General features: G+C 49.0%; 8 protein-coding genes across 8 annotated transcripts; 4 read left to right on the top strand and 4 right to left on the bottom strand.

Moving 5' to 3' along the window:
- The first annotated feature begins 117 nt into the window (after positions 1-117).
- F5J12DRAFT_396771 (uncharacterized protein) lies at positions 118-2,073 on the top strand. Its single transcript, XM_051739225.1, has 15 exons — positions 118-128; positions 189-275; positions 340-390; positions 447-479; positions 530-549; positions 614-628; positions 676-714; positions 772-800; positions 851-864; positions 914-955; positions 1,120-1,182; positions 1,229-1,357; positions 1,410-1,641; positions 1,694-1,742; positions 1,794-2,073. Exons 2-15 carry the CDS (start codon positions 266-268, stop codon positions 1,986-1,988), a joined length of 921 nt encoding a protein of 306 aa, XP_051603865.1. The 5' UTR covers positions 118-128; positions 189-265; the 3' UTR covers positions 1,989-2,073.
- A 234-nt stretch (positions 2,074-2,307) lies between these two features.
- Positions 2,308-5,038, bottom strand: F5J12DRAFT_737491 (uncharacterized protein). The gene is made up of 5 exons (XM_051742004.1): positions 4,964-5,038; positions 4,743-4,911; positions 4,489-4,688; positions 4,292-4,436; positions 2,308-4,242 (listed from the first exon to the last, which is right to left on the bottom strand). The coding sequence occupies exons 2-5, from the start codon at positions 4,801-4,803 to the stop codon at positions 2,612-2,614; spliced, it is 2,037 nt and encodes a 678-aa protein (XP_051603864.1). The 5' UTR covers positions 4,804-4,911; positions 4,964-5,038; the 3' UTR covers positions 2,308-2,611.
- A 3,617-nt stretch (positions 5,039-8,655) lies between these two features.
- Positions 8,656-10,465, top strand: F5J12DRAFT_396616 (uncharacterized protein). The gene is made up of 12 exons (XM_051739223.1): positions 8,656-8,751; positions 8,803-8,835; positions 8,963-8,977; positions 9,033-9,071; positions 9,121-9,149; positions 9,207-9,220; positions 9,269-9,304; positions 9,483-9,545; positions 9,594-9,722; positions 9,788-10,019; positions 10,075-10,123; positions 10,175-10,465. The coding sequence occupies exons 2-12, from the start codon at positions 8,827-8,829 to the stop codon at positions 10,367-10,369; spliced, it is 810 nt and encodes a 269-aa protein (XP_051603863.1). The 5' UTR covers positions 8,656-8,751; positions 8,803-8,826; the 3' UTR covers positions 10,370-10,465.
- Positions 10,466-10,612: 147 nt separating this feature from the next.
- On the bottom strand, positions 10,613-13,433 carry F5J12DRAFT_396567 (succinate dehydrogenase). The gene is made up of 13 exons (XM_051739222.1): positions 13,234-13,433; positions 13,123-13,172; positions 12,955-13,066; positions 12,880-12,903; positions 12,783-12,824; positions 12,655-12,732; positions 12,127-12,598; positions 11,777-12,076; positions 11,677-11,726; positions 11,325-11,629; positions 11,165-11,263; positions 11,000-11,117; positions 10,613-10,942 (listed from the first exon to the last, which is right to left on the bottom strand). Exons 1-13 carry the CDS (start codon positions 13,363-13,365, stop codon positions 10,793-10,795), a joined length of 1,932 nt encoding a protein of 643 aa, XP_051603862.1. The 5' UTR covers positions 13,366-13,433; the 3' UTR covers positions 10,613-10,792.
- A 48-nt stretch (positions 13,434-13,481) lies between these two features.
- Positions 13,482-16,288, bottom strand: F5J12DRAFT_807889 (rab-GTPase-TBC domain-containing protein). Its single transcript, XM_051744696.1, has 9 exons — positions 16,185-16,288; positions 16,001-16,130; positions 15,694-15,936; positions 15,569-15,636; positions 15,371-15,513; positions 15,004-15,319; positions 14,800-14,945; positions 14,345-14,751; positions 13,482-14,291 (listed from the first exon to the last, which is right to left on the bottom strand). The coding sequence occupies exons 1-9, from the start codon at positions 16,223-16,225 to the stop codon at positions 13,542-13,544; spliced, it is 2,244 nt and encodes a 747-aa protein (XP_051603861.1). The 5' UTR covers positions 16,226-16,288; the 3' UTR covers positions 13,482-13,541.
- Positions 16,289-16,524: 236 nt separating this feature from the next.
- On the top strand, positions 16,525-17,921 carry F5J12DRAFT_780354 (uncharacterized protein; the record flags this gene model as incomplete). The annotated part of the gene is made up of 4 exons (XM_051742457.1): positions 16,525-16,607; positions 16,664-16,907; positions 16,947-17,466; positions 17,566-17,921. 4 exons carry the CDS (start codon positions 16,525-16,527, stop codon positions 17,919-17,921), a joined length of 1,203 nt encoding a protein of 400 aa, XP_051603860.1.
- Positions 17,922-18,573: 652 nt separating this feature from the next.
- Positions 18,574-20,657, bottom strand: F5J12DRAFT_910819 (uncharacterized protein; the record flags this gene model as incomplete). Its single annotated transcript, XM_051749028.1, has 2 exons — positions 18,574-19,852; positions 20,011-20,657. 2 exons carry the CDS (start codon positions 20,655-20,657, stop codon positions 18,574-18,576), a joined length of 1,926 nt encoding a protein of 641 aa, XP_051603859.1.
- A 1,073-nt stretch (positions 20,658-21,730) lies between these two features.
- On the top strand, positions 21,731-23,970 carry F5J12DRAFT_780352 (uncharacterized protein; the record flags this gene model as incomplete). Its single annotated transcript, XM_051742456.1, has 10 exons — positions 21,731-21,836; positions 21,934-21,983; positions 22,095-22,265; positions 22,393-22,595; positions 22,725-22,750; positions 22,815-23,103; positions 23,187-23,316; positions 23,370-23,510; positions 23,589-23,635; positions 23,685-23,970. The coding sequence occupies 10 exons, from the start codon at positions 21,731-21,733 to the stop codon at positions 23,968-23,970; spliced, it is 1,449 nt and encodes a 482-aa protein (XP_051603858.1).
- Between the last annotated feature and the right edge of the window lie 583 nt (positions 23,971-24,553).

The raw sequence follows: 24,553 nt of genomic DNA, 5'->3' as shown, positions 1-24,553 counted from the left end.
CCAAAGTCGTACGTGTGCCCTGCAGTTGACTGTGCTTCGACAGTTTCCGCATACTCTGCTCACAGCCCTGGTATTGTCGATCAAAGTCCGCAGAATTGCAGTGTTTTAGTGGGGACACTACTGAGAACGTGAGATTTCCCTTGCCCATATCTTCGCAACAGGCGCCATTGATAAACTGATGTGGGAAGCTCAATTTAGTCAACCTTGAGGACGCGTGTCAACTTCGCGTAAGATGGCGAGGAAGATTAAAGCCATGATCTAAGGCATGGTGCATGGTATATATACCAGGCTGATCAGACGCCTGTTTAACTCGACGCTCCACTTCGCCCCACCTTCTAGTCATGGTCGCACCAATCTTGTGGACGACCATAACAATCAAATTTCTAGAAGGTAAATCATCAGAGTTACCTGAGTCCCAGACGTCAGCACCGATACGTACGTTATAGTGGTACCATCCGCCATTATGCTGTACGACTATGGTGAGCCTTCTGCTTCCCCGCGGCACTTCAAACCTGATCTTTATGACCAGTCCTTACTTTGGAGGAAGAGGTACTAGTCCTATTGCATTGCCATCCAATACCACTGGCCATTCATTGCAGCCCATTCATGGAAGGTCGACTGTATTTGGGTAACTCACCTTTCTGGTCACTTGACTGTATCCTAACACATCATCAGAGTAGGCGCATGTCAGTCGCTTCAGCTATATATCTCATCGTGAGCCCAAAATGCGTTAAAGTCTCGATTTTAGCATTTCTCAGTGCAGTACGACAGACTCGGTACATTGGGACCGCGCTCATTTTGTATGTCCTTTGGCATGCACGCATGCAGCAGTACTCAACCTTCATTACAGATTTTCGACGGCCAGTAAGTCGTGGAATACAGCCAAGTCCTGTGCGCTCCTCACGGTCACCAGTTTATATTGTGGATAAGAGCTCCCCCTCCTCGGGACAGGCAAGTACATTGGATCATTAACCAGCATCCACTAATAAGATTGTACAGTTGTACGTACCTTCTATTTGTGCATGTGTTCTCAAGGATGACCTGTATATCTCCTACCATGACGAATAGTTGTAACCTCGTCCTTTAGGGCAATTTCTTTCCAAACTGACTCTGGGATAGTTCCAGCATTTCTCCCCGTTCTCGAGAGCTGGTTTAGCTGCGTGTTGATTTGGCTTGTGCAAAGTACGCCTCTATTCATATAGTTAATGCAATCACCTCATTCTTTCAGTAATTCTCCAAATGCGGTTGTATGCCCTTTATCATGGCTCAAAGAAGATTCTCCTCGCCGGACTCTTGGGGTTTGTTGCCGAAATCATTGTCACGATCACCTGCATGGTACAAATCACCAATTTTGAAGGTGAGTTTTGACCCCAATTCAATGTCGGGTGTAGACTGATACTCAAGTGCAGTCAGCAAAGTGATCAACGTTACTAACCATATCATGGCTTATCCTACTGTAGCCACTAACATCTACATCAATTATGCTGCTGTCGCGGCTTATGAATGCTTGTTATTTGCCCTCGCAGTCTATGCAGCCATTCGACGTTACAAGGAGGAACATGCTCCCCTTCCGGTGAACTTGAACAAAATGAAGGATTTGAGGACGATTCTTATAGGTGGAAATGTAATTTACTTCCTTGGGTAGGTACTAACTTCGTGTTCTGTGAGCGGATCAAGTAACCGGCACTTGCAGAACCCTACTCTATTTCATTGCCTATGTGGTGGTGTCATTGTTACTCCCTGTACGTCCTTGCCGCTCTCTTAAGTGTAGAGATGTCTGATATCTCCATCAGACTCAATGGATAGTCGCGGTGCCGAGGTTGGGGTCTGCCATAACTGCAGTCTTCGGATGTCATCTTGTCCTGCATATCAGAAGTTCGAGGGCTTTTGCAGGGGATGACTCGGAGGAACGTGAGAGCCACACTCTTGTAGTCTTACGATCACCCCGCACCGGCACGATGATAGACCTACACGGCCTACCACCCTAATCCGATGTCTGTCCCGTTTTATAATGGTGTAATTTTATGTCTCGCCTCTCTGAAAGTCCTAGTGATCGTTGCCAGCATTCTCCTTGGGTTTTCTGTGACAGCCACTATTGGTTACTGCCTCGTATCGCATATCCGAAGCCTAACGGCTGCGCGGTCTATTGTGATACATGAGTCCAAGTCTCAGAGCCAACCTGTTGCAGTTCTGAGTGATCCAACTCATAATCATTATTTACCGTCCAAAGCTTGGGGCCCTGCAGTGCGATTCAATCATTTGCACCGCGTTGGCAAACTAATAACTGGACGGCACTCCGCCAAAACCCTCCGTGAAAACCACTCCATCAGTTCCATGATACTACGCAAGAATTATGTGACGGGTACGCAGGTTGTTAGGGGTACTACACCAGGACGTATGCACAAGTACAAGCAATAATGGAAGGAGAAGTTACGGAGGCTCTCGTTGTCCATGGAACGTAAGTATGAACAAATCTCCAACTCAGCCTCGAGTCTCTTGAGGCTCCATCTCCGTGTAACAAACAAACAAACGAGAACAGCACAGAAATACAAAAAGAAAAATAGCGGATGAAGGGCGACACCAGCAGCTGAGCCCAACTTCCCCACAGATGTCAAAGGATTTCCAGGACTGTCGCCCGAACGTTCTCGGGAGTGACGTTGGTTCCGAGTCCCGAGACGACAATCTCGTTCTCTGTAGCAACCCTCTTGTACTCTCCATTCGGCTGCTGTAGGAGAAGCAAAGCGTTGAACGGCTGTCCGAGGCGAGCAATCATCTGTAGTGCTCGGGTATAGTCGTCAACCTGAGACGCGGAGACAGTGTGCGATAACACAACTTCATCGGGTCTGATATCGCCATCCCAATCCGAGTCAAAGCTAGTGTCAGACTCTGAGTCACTTCCCAGAGAAACCCCATTACTCTGGCGGCGGATATAATGAATCCACGGATGTGCGAAGACAAATTTGTGTGACTCGCGCAGCGGGAGATCATCTGCCGTCGTGAACTCCACCTTTCCAAGTCCCGATACCATGGCGCGATATAGTTTCTCATTGCCTTCACGTAGTTCCTGTATACGGAGGCTTCCAACAGAGAAGACGATGCATGGAAGATGTAGGCGTCGGCTCTCAAAACGGGCAGGTGGAAGGGGGTTGATCTGGTTATAGATGCTCAGGGCTTCCCGCTGAGGCAACTTGCTGCGTAACCTCGTGATGTAAATTTCCATTTCTTCCCCTTTGAGTGATGGAGGGTTGTGAGAAGTTTGGCTGTAAACGGAAACGGAAGCTGGGAGACAACTGTTGTATGATGATGACTTTCCTGACCACGCAAGCACGGCGACCTCGCCGGTGCGGGCCACGATCTCCTCCAAGAGACGTCCTACAGCGTCGGCCCCTTCCCCATAGTGGGGCACGATATCCGACTTGAATATGCCGATGAGAGAGTATGCGACGTCTTCCTCGACTGTTGCAATGCGAGTCGAAGCGAGACGAAGTTTCTCGCGCACCGCAAGATTATCTGGAGAGAACGTGACGATGGTTTCGCGGGGGATCTTGATAGCATCTGCTAGTTCTTGCATAATCTCTGGGGATTCCTTGTGGTTCGCGCCAGTATCGCCGAGGTATGGTCTCCACTCAGAGTCATAGAAAAAGATGACTCGTGGCGAGAGAAGCTCTTGTAAAGTCCATGCTCGGGTCATCCATAAACTGCACCTGAGGTCCCCGGGCTTGGACGGATGTGTTACATTGGCAAGGAATACGAGGGTGGCCGCCGAATTTCCATACCATTTGTACATAGATTTGAGAGACTGATCGAGGACGGAGTTCATGGACTTGTCGATACAACATGTGTCCGACCATGCCCAATTATGACCAAGTCTACGTGTTTCCTTGCAGAAATTGCGCAACTTTTCGTTCAGCGGCGTGCCAGGGAGTTTCCGCACAGATTTGACCGTGTTGACGTCCTGGAATGAAGGCTCCTTTCCCTGCCATGTATGAGAGAACATGACATATCCGAAAAACCTTGCAACCACTCGTAGGATCCGCTCGTTGTCCACTTCTTTCGTCATAGATGAAACGAGCTCTTTACATGTCGGACTAGCCTTGAAGATACGCATCTGCTCAGGGCCATCACAAAGGCAGCCAGTGTTGACGTTGATGAGGATGAGAGGACGACTTTTTAGGATCTCACGAACAGCAGGATCAATAGCGGCAATTATCTTCGAAGGAGAAATGTGGTTCTTGCGTAATCCTGCGGGACCGTCATTTATAGGCATTAGATTCATAGAAAAGGTACATACTCCTGATTTCGGGATCATCGGACTGCTCGATTACTCGCAACATAGACTCGAAGGCATCGATTGCTTCATCATACCATTTCGCCCCATGAAGCGCGGCATGTTTGGCCTCATAGCCCCAAGGGCTAGAGGAGTCTGCTGTTATTGCCTACATGACTATTTTAGGGAACCAACCCATACAAGAAGGATACTGTGCATACCTCATTCGCATCCTGCAGTGCATCCTCCCACAACGCTTTAGCTGCTCGAGCTCTGCTCCGTTTGATAAACAGACCTGCAGGACTTGGAGGACTGAGGGATAGCATAGCAGAGTACTGTGTAATTGCATCATCATATCTTGCAGATCTGAGGGCTTCATCGCCAACGCGCTCAAGCACTACGGCACATCTTTGGGTGAACTCTGATGACGGACATGAATGTGCTCGTTAATCAGATTAGTGGGTACAACACATACCTGCGGCCCAATCTGCAGTTGCCTGGTTTGCCTGCATCGCCGTATCTGAAGTCCTAATCATGCTGACGAAGACCCCTACGGCTTCAGTTGTGCGCCCCTCAGCATAAAGAGTTTCACATAAACGTCGCTGTGGAACGAAGTCCAGTGCACTGAAATCCCACCCAAATATCTTTATGGAGGCTTAGATTAATAGGTAGTGGTAGTGATGGCAGAAGACATACGAGCGAGATCGTCACCAGCGGAGAACATTGATCATGCTTTGGGGCTAGGTTCTTTGCACGCTCGATCAATGGTATCGCACGTCCGTAATTTCCCTTCTTGAGGTACATAACTCCAAGGACCTGCAGAATGCATCAGTGGCGATACACGTCTGTATTACGTGAGGCACATGCCTGGGTGTAAAGGTAGGTGGCCTTATCATCGTTATACTCGTTCGCCCTCGTAGTAAGATATTCTACGTGCAATATCGCCTCTTCCTGATTTCCAGATTCATATACGAGGATAAACTGATTGGAACGCAGATTAATTGTGAGAATGATCTAGATCATCTCGCGCACCTTCAGTAATAGAAGAAATTTATTGTCATGTGGTTCACAGTCATGGAAGGCATGGTCAAATGTGCATAGTGCACCCTCTCGATCGCCCTGGCCAAGTAGAGCAATCGCCAACGCGATATGACCGATAGGTGATGGCTGAATCCGGAGGGACTTAAGGCGCACGTGAGTGAAAATGTGCATGGAATGGTAAGAAAGCGGCCTCACCTCGTTGGCGTCCTTAATTGCAAGTGCCAAGTATCTCAAACGCATCCTTATAAGAGAGCGGCTTGCCAGCAGGTGGTGACTAGGACTTGAAGCGCTCGTGATCTCCTTTAAAAGCAGCCTTTCGGTATTCATCGGGTCGTTCTGCGTCCATGACCTGAGGGTATCACCGCCCACCTGTATGAGCGGAACCTAAGAAACGTGGAGTTGCCGACAGATTGATGAATTATGTAGTGTATTGATTGTTAGCGATCCAACTGAGCTCAATTAGTGAATGTACTCTTACACCGCCTGTTGAAATACTCGGGGGGAAGAACATTTCTGAGATTGTGAATTGTGATATTCCTGCCGTGTCCACATGCGAGATACCTCCCGCTCGGTGAGAGAGCAACACATGTGACTTGTGAGGTGTGTGTGATAAGGCTTTTGATCTGCTTGTGCGATACACAATCCCATAGTGAAACTGATGAGCCTGCAGCACACGCAATGAACCTGCCGTTGGATGCTGCATACACCAGAGATTGGTTTTCATGGATCAACCATTCTGAAGTTGAAGACTTAGAAAGGTTGAAACAAATGATTTGGCCTTTGTTTACGATGAACAGCTGCTGGCCATCAGATGACCAAGCCAAACGAGTTCTCGACCATGAACCCGTTGAGCCGTTTCGACCTGAATCGAACAAGATATTGCCGTCGTGGGTACTGTAGACACGGAAACCGTAATGCTCCGAGGCGGTAGCAAGTCGACTGCTGTCGGGGGAGAACTTGACACTAGCAACCCGATCGTGTGGGAGGGGAGCATGGAGTCGTTCACCGGAGGTGATGCTGAATAGCTTGACATTCTTCAAGTCCGCAGATACAAATTTAGTACAGTCGCTCGAGATATCGATCCCTGTTATATCGGCGACGTTTTCTGTGAACTCGCGCACTTGTTCATGAGTGACCGCATTCCAGACGATGGCCTTCTTTCCGCGGTCCCCAGACACCATCCACCGACCATCCTGGGAAACGAGAATACAATTGATAGCACCATTCGCTTTCATGGCTAGGCCCCGTTGTTGTCCGTCTTCAATGTTCCATCGACGAATTTCACTGTTGGCATATCCTCCTATGACCTGACTTTCGTCTGCAAAGGTGACTGCGTTTACATCACTCTGGAGTACATTGACGATTTCGATCCGGTTCGCATCTGAAACACGACAGCGGACTGTCAATAGGGCTACCTCAGCCTCTCTGACTGCTGGTGCTCACCCATCATCACCACTGGCAAGCCCTGCCAACTCAACTTGTCCTGGGGTTTAGAGGGGAAAAGGACAACGCATCGTAGGGTTACCTGCTGTACCCAATATACAGTGGATCAACTGACATCGCCACAGTCGCATCAAGATCAGGAAAACGAAAGATTTGGCAGAGCAAGTCTTACTAATAATGATTCCTGAGCCCCACAAGGTCCGGTGTACATCCGCACGAAGTCGCACACAGGTTGGCGGAAACGTGTCGAAGGAAGACATAGCAACGTGTAGACATATCTACAATCACCCAATCTCAGAAAGTTTTCCACCCCATGCATCAAATGCCCATCGGTCCCAACAAATCTTTGAGTTCCATTATATCCTCACGCTCGCTGATATACTCAAACCTCCATTTCCTCCCACCAGGATCCTGAATCTGCCTGCAAACCGAAGGCCTCACGGGATGATAAACACGCCCAACTCGCACCTCTTAAGGGTCCATCAGCAGGCTCGTCGACGTGTGTACCACCTCGTCAAGATGGGCGAGGTTTAATGTGATACGACGGACCTCCACTGACGAACATCTCATCCATCGGAGCGCGCATCAGTTCGAGTGCTTCGACGCCTTGGAGTTTGATACAAGCGGATCGTGCGAGGTAGAATTCCTCTTCGCCGCGTGCAAGTCTAGGCTTTTCAGGTTATCCACATTCAGGGTGTAAGATGCCCATTCGGGCTCGGACTCCATTGTCGAGGGCACGTTCTTCGGTTCTCCAAAGGTACAGATGTTGGAGACTTACAGTTCGAAAATGATTGTGTGTATCCGTTGCGTCGACCGTGTTTTGTCCGTTCAACCGCGAACCCTGTGGAGCGAGGCGAGGGCGGCTGGCGACCTCGTGGCACAACAAGTCAGAATCATGGCTAACGTCACAAGTTAAAGGGGAGCTGGGACGATGAGGGGGAGCTGGTGGAATTCAAGGGACCCCAGGCGAAGGGGCACCGAACCGATAAGACGGCTTACGCAGGATTGAACTACCCATGGTGCATATAGAAGGTTTAGAAAAACTACTTAGTTAGAAATGACGTTGTCAAGGGTCATGATGGGCATCATAGGTTGGCAGCCTACGAAGACCGTCAATGTCTTTTATTGCGAACGAGTGTCCCCGACTTCTTGCAATCGAGCTGGCTTCTTTTAGGTTTTCCCCTTTTAGATGTCTAGATTAATGCACAATCGCATGAACTCCGCCCCGGGTCCGCGCCGTACGAAATTAGAGTTCCTTCACTCAGTGCACCCTTTCTTGCGACTCCATCGCAAATATGTCACGGGGCTGAGAACAGCCTCAACATTCTTGACTGAAATTTGAGGTCTGAGCTGTCCACTATCAGAACACCTGATTTAGAGGATGACAAGCAGTGAAGTGAGGCTCTAAACACGATATTCAGCCTGGGTAGTTTTTGGGCGTTATCGTGTTAACTGGTCACGTCTCAAGTGAGCCGTCCAGTTTCTAGACGGGTCATCTGCCAGGTTGGTGTCTTACTACTAAGGCGTCATGCTCTGTCGTGTTACAGCACAACGCCAACCAAAAGGAGGACCCGAGAACTTCCTGTACTTTGCGACGTGGGACCAAGATGGCGCGTTCTCGTCTCAGCAGGGTTACTATCGACACTGCACTAGGACACGAGGGGAAATCGACATCCATGCTCAGTAACTACGAATTCATCGGAATACGGGGAAATGATAATTGGCGCAAACCCTTCTCTGACGGCAGACATCTGCAATCACATCGATCAGCCAGGGAATTCTGACCTACATATTATGTATCCGCTGATGGCCAAGGTCCTCCATCTGTTTCAGATGCCGTGGATGACGGGAACACAGTTCACCATATGCTTCGGGTCTAAGCTTTATATACCTTGAACTTAGCAGGTGTCTATTTCATCCCCAAGGAGAGATGGAACCAACAGTCAATTACGACCTTCTTGGTGTAGAGAGAGACGCTCAAACGATCCGACTCCTGCAAGGTAATTCTCAAAGCTCTAACACTAGTGGTATTAAAAGCGTATCAACATCAGTTGTACCGGCTACTCTGATGGTGTATGACTATGGTATGTATTTCCGTTCCAACGAACCATGAGCATTGACAAAGTGGACAGTACTTTCTTGGGATGATGAGGTGTCGGCACTTCTTTTGGGCGTTTGGTCCACAGTAACTGACTAGCATTCCGTTGAAAGGTCGAATATATTTGGGTACATGGCTTATGCCCTTCTCGGATTCTAGTATCCTGACACATCCCCACGACAGAAGAAACGGTTCTCAATCATCTCAGTCATTTATCTCATAGTGAGCTTCATAAATTCGGTTTCGGCGCCGAGCTCAGTATAAATGACAGTTTCGATACTTCGGCATCCTATATATACTGTACGTGCACCGCATGTTGCACTCGGATCACGTTTCCAGAGCTTAACACCACCGTAGGTTTTCCATGGCAGGTTGGTTATAGAACGCTTGGGCTGTGTCGGGATGTTCACCGCTATCAGAATTCATTGCGAATGAAAATTCTACCAACAAGGCAGGTGTTCCTCAGATCAACGAGCAGCACGCTAGCTTGACAAGAATCGCAACAGTTGTGCGTAGTTTTGCTCGTCCAGTGTTACATTCAGATCATGATCCCCGATGTCCTTCCCAATCAAAACCAACAGTTGTAAGCCAGCCGTATGATCGTAAAATTTCACCTAACTGATTATGTCGTAGTTACTCATGATTTCCCTGCCGTCGACATGTGGTTCAGTTGCTTAGCTTACTGGTTTGTCCAAAGTAAGTTTATCTTTACAATCAAAGATCGCACGGTGATGATTTCCTCAGTTATTTTGGTATTGCGGCTCTACGTTCTGTATAGCGGCTCACGGAAGGTTCTACTCGCGGCAGTCTCAGGCTTGGCTGCAGAAGCCATCGTCATGATCGTGTGCGTGGCACTTCTTACGATTTCCGCAGGTCTGTCATCTACCATCTTCCGTATTATTATGAAGTAGAGTATAAATTTGATCGATATCTACTAGACGAAATCCTATTGAACCTCGGGTTCAAAGTCAGCGCGTTCCCTGATGTAGCCCTCAAAATCTACGTCAATTATTCCGCTATGATAGCGTGCGAATGCCTATTGTTTTCGCTCGCTTTCGCTGCAGCCGTCCGGCGGCATCGAGAGAAGCTCGGACCTCTCCCCGCCAATTGGAATGGAGTAAAACGCCTAAAGGACATTCTCATCGAAGGAAATGTGCTTTACTTTCTTGTGTACGTTACTTCCAACGCCATATCCAGGGAAGTGAGGAAATGACGAGAACTATAGGATCATGCTTTATTCCATTGTATACCTAGTAATATCACTCACCCTTCCTGTAAGTTGACATTCGCCATTCAGGCGGCTTCACCTCTGATATCCCTGACAGGTTGAATGGCTCCTTGGAATACTCTCCCTCGGAGCTTCCTTCACAATCCTTATTGGCTGTCGCCTTATCTTGCATGTCCGAAGCGCAGCTTCACAACTTCGCATTTCGTCATACGTAACTGACGAGGACGGTCCAGCTCCCTCATGGCCCTCCATAGCCTTCTCGTACACAACTGGCAGTTGTACATCTTGTTGATTTGTGTTCTCCTATCGAAGTAGGGTACTATCCGAGACCGTCGTGTAGCCGAATTGAACGCCATTTAAGGCCAAATTCCCTCAGTACTATCATAGTACCTGATATTCCATTGAGTATCGAGGACTGACATGTTGGGAGTGTAAGATCCGGATTCAGAGCAAAAACAGTCAATGCACCATACAACTACCAGCATTATCGAGCGTGCGTGCCTGCTGGTGCACCGCTCATATGACACTTACGTTTGATGGCAGGATACTAAACACACCCCAGGGAGGGTGGACGGCAGGATTAGCGCCTTCTTTTCGAGCTTGAAGAGGTTCCGTAAAGACAACAGAAATAGTTACTACGATCCAACCGTCCCGCCCACGCAGACGGGACACTGAGCTCAATGCTAACCCAAGAACGAACCCGAAGAGAAATCGTTTAGTAAGTGCGCTTCATCGGCGGGACGGGCTTGCACTCGTTCTCGTCAAGGGTCTTGTTGATAACGTCGCGGTACTTGATGGTCACATCTGGCGAGTTGACATCGTGCTGCCACGTGAGCGTGTGCTTCATCCAGTTCTCGTCGTCACGCTAACAAAGACAAACGTGAGTGGAATGTACCTTATCACTGAAGCTAGAGACGCAAACATCAGGGTAGTCCTCACGGGCATGAGCACCGCGAGATTCTTTGCGTGCGGCAGCAGCAGTGATAGTCTGAACGGCACACTGGAGGATATTGCGGAGCTCAAAGGTTTCGACAAGGTCACTGCGAGCGGTCAGCCGCGAGTTATATGTAATTGGGTTCTTACGTACGAATTCCAAATCATACTCCTGTCTTTGACTCCAACCTCATCGAAAGACTTGTAGATGGTACGCAACTTCTCAACACCTTCATCCAAAGTCCCCTGAGTACTGTTGATGTAAAGACTGCATAAACCCCCTAAACGCCAAGTATCAACGTTGATCTGCTTACCGGAAAACAGCTGCATCAGTCTGCATCCCTTTCTGCATGTCCAACCGGATGGACGCCGTCGACTTGGGACCGTCTGCATTGCGGATCTTATCCAAGAACTCGATGCTTTCAACGCCAGCCTCATCAGGAATCTTCTTGTGAGGCTTTCCCGGCGTAAGGTTCTCCTTGATGTGGTTTGCACATGCACGGCCAAAAACGACGATATCCAAAAGTGAATTCGCACCCAGACGGTTGGCACCGTGGACGGACACAGATGCGGCCTCACCGGCAGCATAAAGACCGGGAACAATCTTGTCCTTGCCGTTCTGTCAAGGATAAGTAGAAGACTCTGGAAGGATCAGCTAGGACGCACCTCGTCAACGGTAAGAACTTCACCGGTATACCTTGTAGGGATACCACCCACTGTCATGCCATAAGCCACGCGGCACTGCTAGAGACATCACGCCACTTACTGTTGTAATGTACTGTGGGCAAGACAGGGATTGGTTCCTTGGTGACATCGACGCCCGCAAAAATGGCGGCTGTTTCTGAGATACCAGGCAGGCGCTCATGGAGGACCTCAGCGGGCAAGTGACTGAGCTGCAGATAAATGTGGTCCTTCTCTGGTCCCACACCACGACCCTCGCGAATTTCGACGGTCATGGAGCGAGAAACCACGTCACGTGAGGCAAGATCCTTGGCAGTAGGAGCGTATCGTTCCATGAAACGCTCACCCGCCGAGTTCAGCAGATATCCACCCTCACCACGAGAACCTAAACCGCATGTCGTAAATTCCTGCGGCAGAGATCTTCGCGACACTCACCTTCGGTGATGAGACAGCCAGCACCGTAAATACCTGTGGGGTGGAACTGGACAAACTCCAGGTCCTGCAGAGGGAGGCCAGCGCGGGCTACCATGGCATTACCGTCGCCGGAGCAGGTATGCGCACTTGTACAGCTGAAGTAGGCTCGTCCATAACCGCCAGTGGCCAAAACGGTCTTGTGCGCACGGAAACGATGAAGGGTACCGTCCTCCATGTTTAATGCCATGACACCAACACATTCGCCGTCCTCCATAATCAAGTCCAGTGCAAAGTACTCGATAAAGAAGTTTGTGTTGTGACGAAGAGATTGACCATAGAGAGTGTGAAGGAGAGCGTGTCCGGTGCGGTCAGCGGCTGCTGCACAGCGGTATGCCTGACCACCCTTGCCATAGTTCAAGGACTGACCACCGAAGGCACGCTGGTAAATTTTACCCTCCTTTGTCCGAGAGAAAGGGACACCGTAGTGTTCGAGCTAGCAACGATCAATGATAAGCATGTTATTCACTCCGAGAAAGTCTATCAGCATACTTCGATCACTGATCTCGGTGCTTCTCGACACATATAGTGGATTGCGTCCTGGTCACCAAGCCAGTCCGAGCCTTTGACCTATGGTGAAATGACTACTAGAGTGATACGGAGTTAGACGAGGGACATACCGTATCGTACATATGCCATCTCCAATTGTCCTCCGTCATGTTCTAGTAACCACCACATGAACATCACAGCTGATTCGTCTACATCATACGGACTTACACCTAGTGCAGCATTGATACCGCCCTACCAAATGATCGTCAATACCCGTCGTGCGCGGTTAACTCCGGAACATACTTGAGCAGCCACAGTATGACTTCGAGTTGGGAAAAGTTTGGTGATGCACGCTGTGTTGAGGCCAGCCTCTGCTAGCCCGAACGCAGCTCGAAGACCAGCACCACCTGCGCCACTAACACATGCCCGATTCAGTTTCCATGAGACGACGGCCGAAGAGGTTACGCTCACACGACAATGGCATCGTATTCGTGTTCAATGAGCGGATATTTTGCCGAGGACTAGTGCAAAGAAAGTGTGAGACAGCAAGTTGACGTCGAAGATGTAAGATGAATGATGTACCTTGACCTGCTGAGCTTTTACGGGATTGGTCGAGACGACCTTTCTGGCAGGCAGAGTAGTTGCAAAAGAGCGCTGCAGGCCCCACCGAGCTCTCGATGGAGCAGTCCTTGTAAGAGTCCTTGTTACTAGCATGACTTGACTTGTTTTCTGCAGGAGGAGCGGGCGAGCGAAATGTCTTTGCGTGACCGTCGGCCGGCGACTCTCCGGCGCAACACGATCTCACCCGAAACAGGCAATTATAATGGAGCCGTCGCCATTGGCTGCCGGCTCTAATCACCGCACCGTAGCATAAATCATGTGCTAACTAACTACTTGGACACCCCCAGTGGATCGTACTCGACCGCCTCACTCCGCACGCTGGGAGGGTCTTGCACAACCTTGCTCCCGCCGGAAACTCTCTGGAATGGGTTGTTTCCAGACACGCGGAAGGGCGCCCGTTGAACATCCACACGCGTCGACCCTTGGATCACGTTCCCAGAAGATTGCGAACGATTATGAGTCGCAGGGAGGGGTGGCGTTCTGGTCGGTGGAATAGTCGTCGCGGTAATAGAGCGGGGATGGCCACCACTGGTATTGCCTTGCGAAAAGCGACGATTCTCTCGAGCTGCTGTCCACTTCGCAGACGTAGTACCAGAGCGTGCATCTCGTCCAGTCAGAGATGACTCGCTGCTCGGGGATGGGGATTTTTCTCGGACCTCCCATCTCCTTTTGAATTCGGCTTCGCCCCATAATCGACGCTCATCTACCTCCTCGACCTGTCCAGTCAATACGTCACGCATGTACGAAAGAGATTCCAGAGCTTGCTTCCTCTGCAATTGATAAGTATCGCTCGCACTCTCTTGACCGAGAATATCCAGTGCCCATCCCACGGCCTCACCTAGGCGTTTATTTTGCCTGCGAAGGTCGGCGAGTTCCCGAGCAGACTCCAGGTCACTGCGGTGGTTACGGATATAACGCTCCTCTGGTGACCTCTCATCGAGGAGGGGGTATGCCGAGAATGTGCTAGTTGCGAAAGACGGTGAACGGACGAGATTAGAAGTCAAGTCAGGCAGATTGCGCTGATTACACTTTAGATCCTAACAACGATCGCCAAAAGGAGAATGCTACTCACCTTGAGCTCAGAAACGGCATTCATGACTGTTCTGTTGATTCCAAGACTCTCCCCCCGATCAAGCAGTCCACGGGCAAAGAGTTCCGGGAAACTAAGTTGTGGCGAGAACACTTGGCTTCCAGAAATACCCGGAGTGGAGCTCTCTGAGGAGGTCGCCTGATGAGTTCTCTCCGGTTGGCGAGGTCTGCGTCTTGCTACCGGCGGATCTGGAACATCTAGTGGAATATTCAATAAATTCCGATTTTCCATCATGAGTGTGGCCCCTGTTGCTGGATTGGGCGATATCTCCAAGGCCGTAGCGTGTCGAATGAGTAGAACAATGTGGTGCGGGGCTCCGGGCTCTGTTGAAGGGCATGGTGGGTAACGCAGCAGGTACATCAGCTGTGTACTGTAATCAGACGGGATCACTGAAATTTGAGGTGAGTGTGAAGAACAGGAGGGTGAATGGATCCTACGTTTCGTCCGTATGCGAATAAGCATTGCGACGCAAAGCCACATAACGAGGTCAGGTGTAAGAGACGAGCTTGCGAAGAGGCCGTCCCACAACATCATGGCTTCATCCATGGGGAATTCACGCGTAAACAGCAGTCGTAACCACCGGCTTCACAGAACATTAAAATGCTAGCTAAGAAACACATCCACAAACAGAAACGACGTACAGCCCATATATCTGTGATTCTATGCCTGCATTCTGCATTGCCTCGTACAAAGTAGGATCGACGGACTTGAGTAAACTGCCCTGAATACGATTGCATGCTTCGACGATGGGAGGGACATATGGTTTCAAGTTGATCGGACCGCGTGCTGTGGGTGGTGGTGGTGCAGGCTCGCGCCATTCGTACCACTGGGACACCTTCTGCATTACTGCGGAAAAGAGTGCCCAAGAGTCTGCCGCAACCCACGCTCTGGAACAGAACTCTGCAAAAAGCGAATCCGTTTCAAATATTTCATGCGCCTCCGGCACCGAATCAAAGTCTAGAGTAAAGCTGAGCATTACATATATTCGCGATGAGAATGGAAGATTACCTATGGCATAGTACAGGGGCGCGAGCAGTTCATGCATGCCTTGACGATAGCTGATATCTGGATGCATGACGGAGTATAAGAACAGCACGTTGGTGAGCTGATACTGCACTTCGTTACTGCGAAAGTAGCCCATGTCTGGGAACCTGAGTGATCGCAATTAAACAACGTTTCGCGTGGTAGACCGCGATACCAACTTACGTCCGTTCGACGTCCTGTTGGATGATCTTGCGCAGATCCATAGCAGTGAACCACTCCTTCCACGGGTTCTGACCAGATGGTAGTCAGTGGGGTCTGCATGCCAGGGATGCAGCCTCGATACATACCTCTTCGTGAAGACTCAACGGATTGTTAGTCTCGAGATTCAGCGGTGCCTGACTACTACTCCGCCGCGGTATCGTCAACCCAGAAACCACGAAACTTTCATCATAACTTCCATCGGGTGCACGCATTTTCTCAAGTAAGAGCTCCGAGAACTGTTTGCGTGACTCCCTCAGCAACTCCATCGGTACACTTGGCACCTCGTCGGATGGCCGCTCCAACGGCTCCAGCCCGCGCAAGAGGAACATCTAGTGGTCAGTATTATAGCATGAACACCCCCGCGAAGTAAGGACCAAGATGGAGGACTCTCGCCTTCCATGCCAGACTACGCCCCGGTACGCCAACGGTGCTGCCATGGTTATTTTGTAGACGGCCTTGGCTGAGTGTATCCCTTAGCTTGGAGAGTGTTACACCATCATGAAAGAGTCGCTGGTAGACATTCCTGTGAGGAATGTCAGATATATGATAAAACATGCATGAAGGAGTCTTGACCCACTGGATGAGCTGTACTGGTGGTCGTGCACTGCGTTCGGTCATTGCTTGCGCCACCCTGGGCGAAAGTGAAGGAGAGCAGGGATTATTGCACTTGTCTATCGTCGACGACTTGATATCTTATCTACGGAACCTCGATTTGAATTCCCTCGCCTTGGGCAAGGCAAGTATGTACTTATGGTTGAATCTACATACTACCAGCATCACTTCAAGCCTTTCATTTGCATACGTATTGACGAGGATTCAGTGACATACATCGCCAACATATAAGCATCATGTTGGGAGTCTGATGACCCTGCAGCCTCCCTGCAGTGCTGCGAAGAGTAGCTCGTGTCACTTTCCAAATGGAAAAACCCTTCTTTCGACTTGCAAGTTACTACTGGCTCAACCTTAGTTCCTGCATTTCCAGCCTTTCGATGTCCACTAGGTTAGTAGCGTCCACTCAGTCTATCAGTAGTTCGTGCTCGCTAACCTTACTCACAGTGACGCCACTCTACTCAAAGACGCATGGGTGCATCCTGGGGTACTTTCTGTACTCACCCTAATTGGCCCAGACGTTATCCAGCGTGCTCTCGCACAATTATCTGGCCATCGGTTCACTCCAGTAGCATTCTCGTTCGGATGGGTCGCGTACTCGTTCAACAGTTTGGTCCTTGCCGTGGGCAACAATAAGTTGATGCCCGAACCCGATTTCTCCTCTATAGTGATCAATGGTAAAACAGGGTTGGTAGATTTGCCTTTCCATTTCTATTCTACATTAAAACAGTGTCTCTTCAGTTACTCGCGCGACAATCACAGTTGGATTCTTGGTCGCATTCTCAGGGACTTCGAACACTGGAAACCACAGGAGGTTGGATCACGATTAGACGAGATGTTGAAGTCAGCGTCTCAGAAGAGTAACGCAGGCGCTCCTCAAGATAACAAACCTGTTGTCGCGCCTCGCACCAAGGCCGGACTTTGCGTTTCGATTTTCCGGGCCGATCCTAACCGCGCCTCTGGCGTTCCTGCTGCTGATTGGATCTACTACAGCGGTGTCGCAACCGCTCTCGTGCAGTTGATAATCGCAGCTATCCCTCTCATCCTTCATGACGACTGGGTTGTTCTTTTGACCACCAGCGTGGGCATTGTTCTTGCGTTTGCCACTGGATGGCTGCCGCAGTGGGGGATGGAGAAATGGGGATACTCACGAGTTGCGAAGACCGCGATTCTTACTCGCGGCAACGGTGCACAGCATGCGATCGTTATCATTGGCGATAAAAGCTCCCTGGATCTCGAGGCCCTTGCGTGTGCAGACCCGAAGGGGTCCATGTAGACTCGATTCTTTACCATCTCGCTGGCCGTACTGTGGATTGCACATCTTATCACGGTGGTCAATATTCAACAAGATCCTTGGTTCTTGATGCTAGTCGGAGGCATTGGCATGATGCATAATGTCATGGTGGCTGGACTTCCGCGAACACCTGAAGCCTTCGGCGTGCCTTTGGTATTCGAGGAGTGCATCCTTGATCGGAAAGTGATGCAAACGCTAATGAAGGTTGAAGAAAGACATCCTCGTCTCGGCGCGAGTATGCTTCAGACCTTTTTCCCAGGAAAACTATATCCAGATGAGGAAGCATTCTGGGAAAGGAAAGCGCAGGAGGCTGATAAGCAAGATGCTGCAAAGAAAGCTGCTGTACCCCAAGGACCACCCATCTTGAGTCCAACCATCATAACTTCTAGTTCCGCTATCGGTTTGGTCTAATTGACGTGGCCGTTATACGCCGACTGCTGATTCATCCTTGAATTATCCATTGTGATGTACATGTATACCATTCTGTTTTTCTTACTGCTGACTCATTGGACTCTTAATCGATACCCCAAATTGACTCAGACCTTCTTGGCCTATCGCGGAGCGAGGACCCTATGTTCAATCTCTCGATGACATTGTCATGACCATCTTCCGTACACGACTGGAAAATAACTTGTTTGTGGTCGTCCAGAGATGAGCGCTGAGCAAGTATCCGTGCTGTGTCGCACAGCTTGGAAGCTTTTTAATGTAATGGCAGAGCCCAACTTCAAGTACAGAGGTGCGTTCAGCCAGTCTTGCAGCTTGCAGCGAACATGAGGCTTGCCCCGTCTGAGCAACGCCTGCATATCTGTGAGCGACCTTGATTAGGTTTTCTTATCTCCTTCCATTACTGACCGGACTTTTTGTTTTCGCACGATGTACAGAATATACAGATTCCTATCGCAGATTTCTACCTTCGCTTCATCCAGCGGGTCAAGTCGAGTGCCTGCACGTGATCGTCGTTTGCATATAAGCGCTCGTCGCACTTTTCATCGTCGCTCAAGCAAACAAAGGAGTCTATATACCACAAGCCGATGATATCAAGTAGTATGTGTTGAGATGATCGTCAGACAAGTTTGACTCTCATCATCCCACTCTTTGCCTGGACACGTAAAAAATCTTTATTGGTTGGCCCTTCCTTGTCCGACCGCAGGCTCTTGGATGCAAGCAGGAAACGCATCTGATACTTGCAGACGAATCTGTCCCCAGCGGGCTCTTCTCTCTTGCTTGTATCTGCCCCTGTTACAAGAACAGCTACACCCGGACCGAAATTGTACGATGCCACCTGACCTGGAAGGAGTAAGGCATTGCATTCAAAGGGGTTGCCATCATGATCGACCTCCACATAAACCTCCTCCTCAGGAAGAAGCAACCGGATTGTTCGCTGTGTGCTGACCATCGTCGTTCGGAAGTAGATGGCTGCATAATCTGCATGCAAGCCAGTGGGGCTTACATTTGCATCTGCCTCAAACCCGATGTCCATGTTGTGCCCCATAAGTGTGCTAGGAGCCCAGGAAAATCCGAAATCCAAAAGTTTTTCTCCGTTCAGAAAGATTATTCTACGGGGAACCTTTCCCACACCAAGAAGCAGCGACTTCATCCGCTGCTGTGGGGCAAGATTTACGAGCCCAGAGGGGTTTACATTCAGAAGACCTGAGATGGCGAGAGTCTCATCTTCGGCTTTGCTCGTCATTCGATGTCGAAGGCAAGTTACGACGTCAGCGATAGTGAATCCGTCGTGCATCACGAATGAGTATCGCCTGTATTTCGTGAGACGGAAAACTTCTGCCGCAAGAGAGAGCAAGAGCGTATCCTTTACTTCGTAGTCGGGTCTTGTTGGCAGGAGGTCATCGATGGAGAGTATACCATCGTGGAACATGAAAACCAGTTTGTTTGCGAGCAGCGCTTCCTGCAAGGTCCATAGTCGCTGCATCCAACCAGACGATAGCACCCTGAGCAGCCTTTCCTCGCGTGGAGCCGATATGGAACAAGAACGTATTCCTGAATCCAGTACCAACACTACTTGAGCATCTCTGTAGGTTTTCGACATCAAACCTATCGCCCGTTTTCTCAAATCCCGTACTTCGGGAACGCAGAGAGAATCAATCCAGAATGCCCCAGTGGAAATGAACCGCTGGGTTGCGAGCACAAGAGCGTCGATCTGGCACATCGGAAGTCCTTTTTCTGTGGTACTCCCAAGACCATCAGCCCAGACGTGAGAAATTGCGACATAGGGGTTATCCGAAGAGGTTCCGACAAGGAAATTGTGGTGCGCTTTGTCCCATCGAAGCACTGGTATGTGTCCACGCGAAAGTGGTCCAGCGACGTCAGGGAAGGGCGGTTGGCTATACGTGCAGACGCATGTGGAAGTGATATGGGGATTGGTGTAGTTTTCGGAGTTAATGTTATTTGCTGCACATTTCTCCCAGGTACAGTGTGAGTGCAATTTCACTCCACCACGGAGAAAGGGCCTTTGTGTGCTCGCATAGGTCAATGTACACACTCTCTCTGACGCGATGCGAATGAGGAATGGACACCACCCCGCCTCTTCCATTTGCTTTCGGTGCAGGCTGGCAGCGCCGACCGCGAAAGCCCACGATATACTTGTACAGATGATGGGAATGTGAGCCTGCCTTCCGTGAGGGCCTCTCCGATGGAAGCCAACTGCAATAAGATCATCTCGAAGTCATATAGCGGCAAACGCGCAAGAAAGAAAGAACCGCTTTCAAAATGGAGTTCGAGCGACAAGATTCTTTCCGCCTGGGTGAGTATGCCCTGGACATCCGCTGCCCACTGTTGGCAATAATCTGTGTTTCCTTCTTCACGGATACGATACTGCCAGACTCTCAGCAACTGGTACAAGTTATCGCTTACTACGATGACTTCGCCGTTGTCCTGCTTTCTAAGCAGGACATTCTCTTGCACCCGTACCCTCATCACCGATTCCAGCAACCCAAACGTGAGGTGACTCTGCGTTAGCGCAGCGGATTTTCGGGCATTCGACTTGACTTCGTCAGTGATTCGAATTTTGCGATATTCCGCAAAGGATACTTGAGGGTATCCGTCATGTACTCCGCCGAGCCATATGGTGTCTTTGAAGGGCTTTCGATCTCTTGTTAACTGATCAATGGATGTCCCCGCGGAAGTCATAAACGGGGAAAGTTGGACTAAACTAAAATGAAAATTAGTCTTGGGAATTACTTTACGAAAGCTCCATGTCCCACCAGAGGGTAGTCTTTCTTGGGCTGACAGGCCAGGCCGGTGTGTTCAAAACGCTCTCTGAATAGTGTTTCTGGATTCGTGTGGAAATCGATGTGGTGGAAGCGACGCTCAGGTCATAGGGTAGACTGTCGGTATCCTTATCAATGATTCCACCGATCACATTGCAGCAGCTTGCGAAACCATGTATGTATTGAGAGCGACGTTACGAGTAAATGCTAGGGCATATCCTAAATAGGAAACATATCCTTTGGTACATGGCCACTCTTGTGACACAAACAAACTAAGTCTGAGAAGTAGGTGGAACTGCGTCACGTGAAACACGAGCTTGACACAGTCCCGATTAGGTCGGATAGCATTTTCACTATGGTTTGGGCTAGACACAATCTTAAAGACTTTTTTTTTTGAAACTGTAGTGGATGCAAGTGAAATGCATCTTGATGTTCGGAAGCAGTGCTTAATGTACTTTTTTTTTTTTGCAAAGTTCAACTCTCACTGTCATATTATAGTGATGACTGAAGAGTTTGCACATCCCAAGTGTAAGTCCCACCCCTAACTCCAGATTACTTTGGGTTACTACATCTAAGCCTCAGCCTCCACATCACATTGGCATTGCCAATGCATTGACTCCACAAATGATGTAAACAGTCTGGGCAACAGGCATTGGTCACAACCAGTACAAGTGGTCATGCCTTGCCTGCAAGGACAACAAGTGGTGAGATGTCCATTCTGCTTGACAACATGAGAAAACCACCCTCCATCAAGAGAATGTTGGCCACCTTCTATCCCCTCATCTTTGCCCTTTGAGTTCCCCACCCTGACCTGACCCAACCTCACCCCTGCTTAACCTTTTAGCAGATTTCTCAGAATCAGGATCCCCTCCTCATGGTGTGCCACAGGTGGCTACTCCCTCTAATAATGATGGTAGTTTTCAACTTGACTGGGATGCCATTGACCATGAACAGCTCTATTTACCATCTGCACACAATGAGCAACTAATGATGATGGCCAGCAGCTTGGCTGCATGGTTGGCCAATGGTAATGATGTGATCTCCTCTGATGAAGATGTGTCCAACTCCCCTGATGTTGAAGGCAAAGAATATTGTCCAGGTAAGAAGTGATATATGCTTGTCACAGGTTATTGAATGCACTGATCCTTCCACGGAGCTGCTTCAGCCAGGTGTGACATGCTCATCTCAGCATGCAGGTGATGCTGCACCTGCAAATCCTGCATGGTTCCCATGGCCCAATAAACAGGTATGTCATTTCATATATAATTAGAGCATCATTTCACTCAATTGACAGACATGCATACTTGATATTCTATGGCACCTCCTGTGTTCATTATTTTCAGATGCACAACTTCAGGTCATCCTCTGGGGACTTGCAATCCTTGGAGTTGATAATGTTCCCTCTGTGAAGATGCTCAAAGATATTGACAATTCCCTCCAGGCCCAATATGGGATTCCATTGGTCTGTTATCAAGGTGCGCTTGGCCATGTCTATTATGTCAACCACCTGCCTTCTATCATCACACAAGTAAGTTCATTTTTTAGCTTGCAATTCGTTAACCAATAACAGTGCACCCTTGCAGGAAATGGCGAACCCACACATCTGCCCACATATCTGCCATTACCCTGAAGATGCTGGGGGGTGACTTGACCAGCCATGGCAAGTGACAAGGTGGCTGTATGAGAGTGATCCCACTGTTGCCACACCCATGATTTGTGAAGGCTGTCAAGATTTTTATGTGTTTGAGCTGGCGAAGTTGATGGATGGCACAATGGTCATTCCCGAGTGCTGGTATACAAAACCCTCTGCATTACTAACTTCTCCTCCCTTTGAGCTTGAGTATTGGGCCTGCGCATGGTGAGCTCACCCCATTGTGAGTGGTCACATGTGTGGATATGTTATCCACACACATGATACCATCAAGGTGCCAGTGAGCAGTCTTCTCCTCTCATTACCACACCTGCTTCAAATGCATCAGATCAACAGTCAACCCAACCCATGCAATATCATAGGTGTGTATGGTGCCCATCCTTCCCCTCTATTTGATTCAGACTCAGCATGTGTTAGGTTTGATAGAGACAAGAGGACATGGTGTCCTCCCATGGACATTGACTGATCCTGTGGTTGGGAATATATGGCACACATGTGCAAAGGGGCACCATGTCCTCAGTTACATGATATGGCTTTATTGTGATGACACCTCCAGCAATATGTCAAAGAAGTGGAACAAACACAACTCATTTCTCTTCACTGCAGCTGGTCTCCCACATGCTCTGGTCCACAAAGAGAGCAACATCCATTTCCTCACCACATCTAACATTGCTCCCCCCCTAGAAATGCTTGATGGTATTGTGGCCCAACTTGAGTAAGTTTTATGTCAACCCTTCCAACCATGTCAGGCTTTCACTGCATTGTGCTACAGACATGCACAAATGTGCTTCTGGACAGTACTGGCCAGGAGGAAGGGAAGATGCACATGATGCTGGAAGAACTTACATGGATGGTACTCAGCAAATACAAATGTGGTGGTGTAGGTTCAGGTTCAAAGGCTGAGTATCAGCTACACTTTGCCTTCCTGGTATGTCACACAAGACTCTTCTCTCAACCTTCACTGACCAATCAAGCTTGCAGCATTATTATGGGAGGGCCCATCAATATGTTGTGGGGAGAACTGTGAGCAATGATAGTGACTTGGAGAGTGGTGGTGAAGGGGCCACACAAGCAAGTGCCAAAGGGTCCATGAATGAACCACCTGCAAAACATGTCAGGACAGTAAGTAACAAGGCCCCCCCTGGCAGAGTCAAAACAGGTTATGACTTCTGGAGCATAATTGACTGCATGTTTTCAAAGGATCTTGACTGGCTTGGAAAGGACATGAAGAACAATAAATGGCATGAGTAAGTAGCTCAAGCTTGTTATTGGTGACTGATATTTATATACTTGTAGGTTTTTCAACTTGATCATCACTCAGGATCAAGAACTGTATGGCAAGAACATTGGATCCATCCTACTGCCTCTCCCCAGCATGTACACAGAATCACCAGCTACTGTTTCTTCTGCCCCTCATGCACTGCCTACTCCTGGAAATCACAGCACATCTCGTATAGCCCAGCTGTCTGTCATTAGGCAATCCTCTGAGACCAACACATCACCACAACCTGCCTGCAGTCATTGCTTGGAGGGTTTGCATGCTGAGGACAGTAATGAGGATCTGCTGAGCAAGAATTTCTAGTATTAACAGGCCATTATCTATGCTTTACTATTTCTATGTTAACCTCTGCATTGATTTATGTATACATGCAAGCTATGTGTTTTTTATGTGCAGGGTGAACAAGCATACTGTGATCAGGTGAAATCAGGAGCACAACAGGCAGCCCAAATTGACAGCTCCAGAAATTGTGTCAGCCTCATATAACATTTGGAGCAGGCACATCTGTCATCAATATCTGTCAAACACAATCTGTATGTCGAAGTGTCTGGTCACAATTTTCTAAATGTCAGGCTCATGTCACTGTCAACACAATCCTGATTGTGTCTACAGGGTGGCCATGTACTGTGTAATCTTCCCTATTGAAAGACATCAGACTAGAGTAGCATGCAATGGAATATCACCATGCCAGTGTGGAGTGGTCATGGAGGACCAAAAGAGGGTAGCTTTCATGCTCCTGCAAGTCAACTTGCCTTGTGGAACTTGAAGTCCTTGAGCTCCTTGTTGGAAATATTTCATATGTTCTGACGTCTAGACACATCTAGACATACATGTGTATCAACATGTTGTCTATCACATGACTTGTCTTAGCAATCAGCTCCACAAT

Source organism: Pisolithus orientalis, assembly GCF_024613125.1.
Source record: "Pisolithus orientalis strain OTSU chromosome Unknown F5J12scaffold_4, whole genome shotgun sequence".
Taxonomy (NCBI): domain Eukaryota; kingdom Fungi; phylum Basidiomycota; class Agaricomycetes; order Boletales; family Pisolithaceae; genus Pisolithus; species Pisolithus orientalis.
This window is presented reverse-complemented; position numbering and strand designations above follow the sequence as displayed.

Bases quoted from the DNA above. Each gene is read 5' to 3' on its own strand.
- F5J12DRAFT_396616 (XM_051739223.1), top strand. The intron at 9,072-9,120 runs GTGAGCTTCATA...TATAAATGACAG, and splicing joins TCTCAGTCATTTATCTCATA to TTTCGATACTTCGGCATCCT. The intron at 9,723-9,787 runs GTCTGTCATCTA...GATATCTACTAG, and splicing joins ACTTCTTACGATTTCCGCAG to ACGAAATCCTATTGAACCTC.
- F5J12DRAFT_737491 (XM_051742004.1), bottom strand. From the start codon at position 4,803: ATGATTAGGACTTCAGATACGGCGATGCAGGCAAACCAGGCAACTGCA. The intron at 4,689-4,742 runs GTATGTGTTGTA...GTCCGTCATCAG, and splicing joins AACTGCAGATTGGGCCGCAG to AGTTCACCCAAAGATGTGCC. The intron at 4,243-4,291 runs GTATGTACCTTT...ACGGTCCCGCAG, and splicing joins CGATGATCCCGAAATCAGGA to GATTACGCAAGAACCACATT.
- F5J12DRAFT_396771 (XM_051739225.1), top strand. The intron at 956-1,119 runs GTACATTGGATC...ACTCTGGGATAG, and splicing joins CCCCTCCTCGGGACAGGCAA to TTCCAGCATTTCTCCCCGTT. The intron at 1,642-1,693 runs GTAGGTACTAAC...CGGCACTTGCAG, and splicing joins AATGTAATTTACTTCCTTGG to AACCCTACTCTATTTCATTG.
- F5J12DRAFT_807889 (XM_051744696.1), bottom strand. From the start codon at position 16,225: ATGACCGAACGCAGTGCACGACCACCAGTACAGCTCATCCA. The intron at 15,637-15,693 runs GTATGTATCGAG...CCATCTGGTCAG, and splicing joins CGTTGAGTCTTCACGAAGAG to AACCCGTGGAAGGAGTGGTT. The intron at 14,292-14,344 runs GTGAGTAGCATT...AAGTGTAATCAG, and splicing joins ATGCCGTTTCTGAGCTCAAG to CGCAATCTGCCTGACTTGAC.
- F5J12DRAFT_396567 (XM_051739222.1), bottom strand. From the start codon at position 13,365: ATGCTAGTAACAAGGACTCTTACAAGGACTGCTCCATCGAGAGCTCGG. The intron at 13,173-13,233 runs GTACATCATTCA...TCTTTGCACTAG, and splicing joins TAAAAGCTCAGCAGGTCAAG to TCCTCGGCAAAATATCCGCT. The intron at 12,077-12,126 runs GTGAGTGTCGCG...CATGCGGTTTAG, and splicing joins TGGCTGTCTCATCACCGAAG to GTTCTCGTGGTGAGGGTGGA.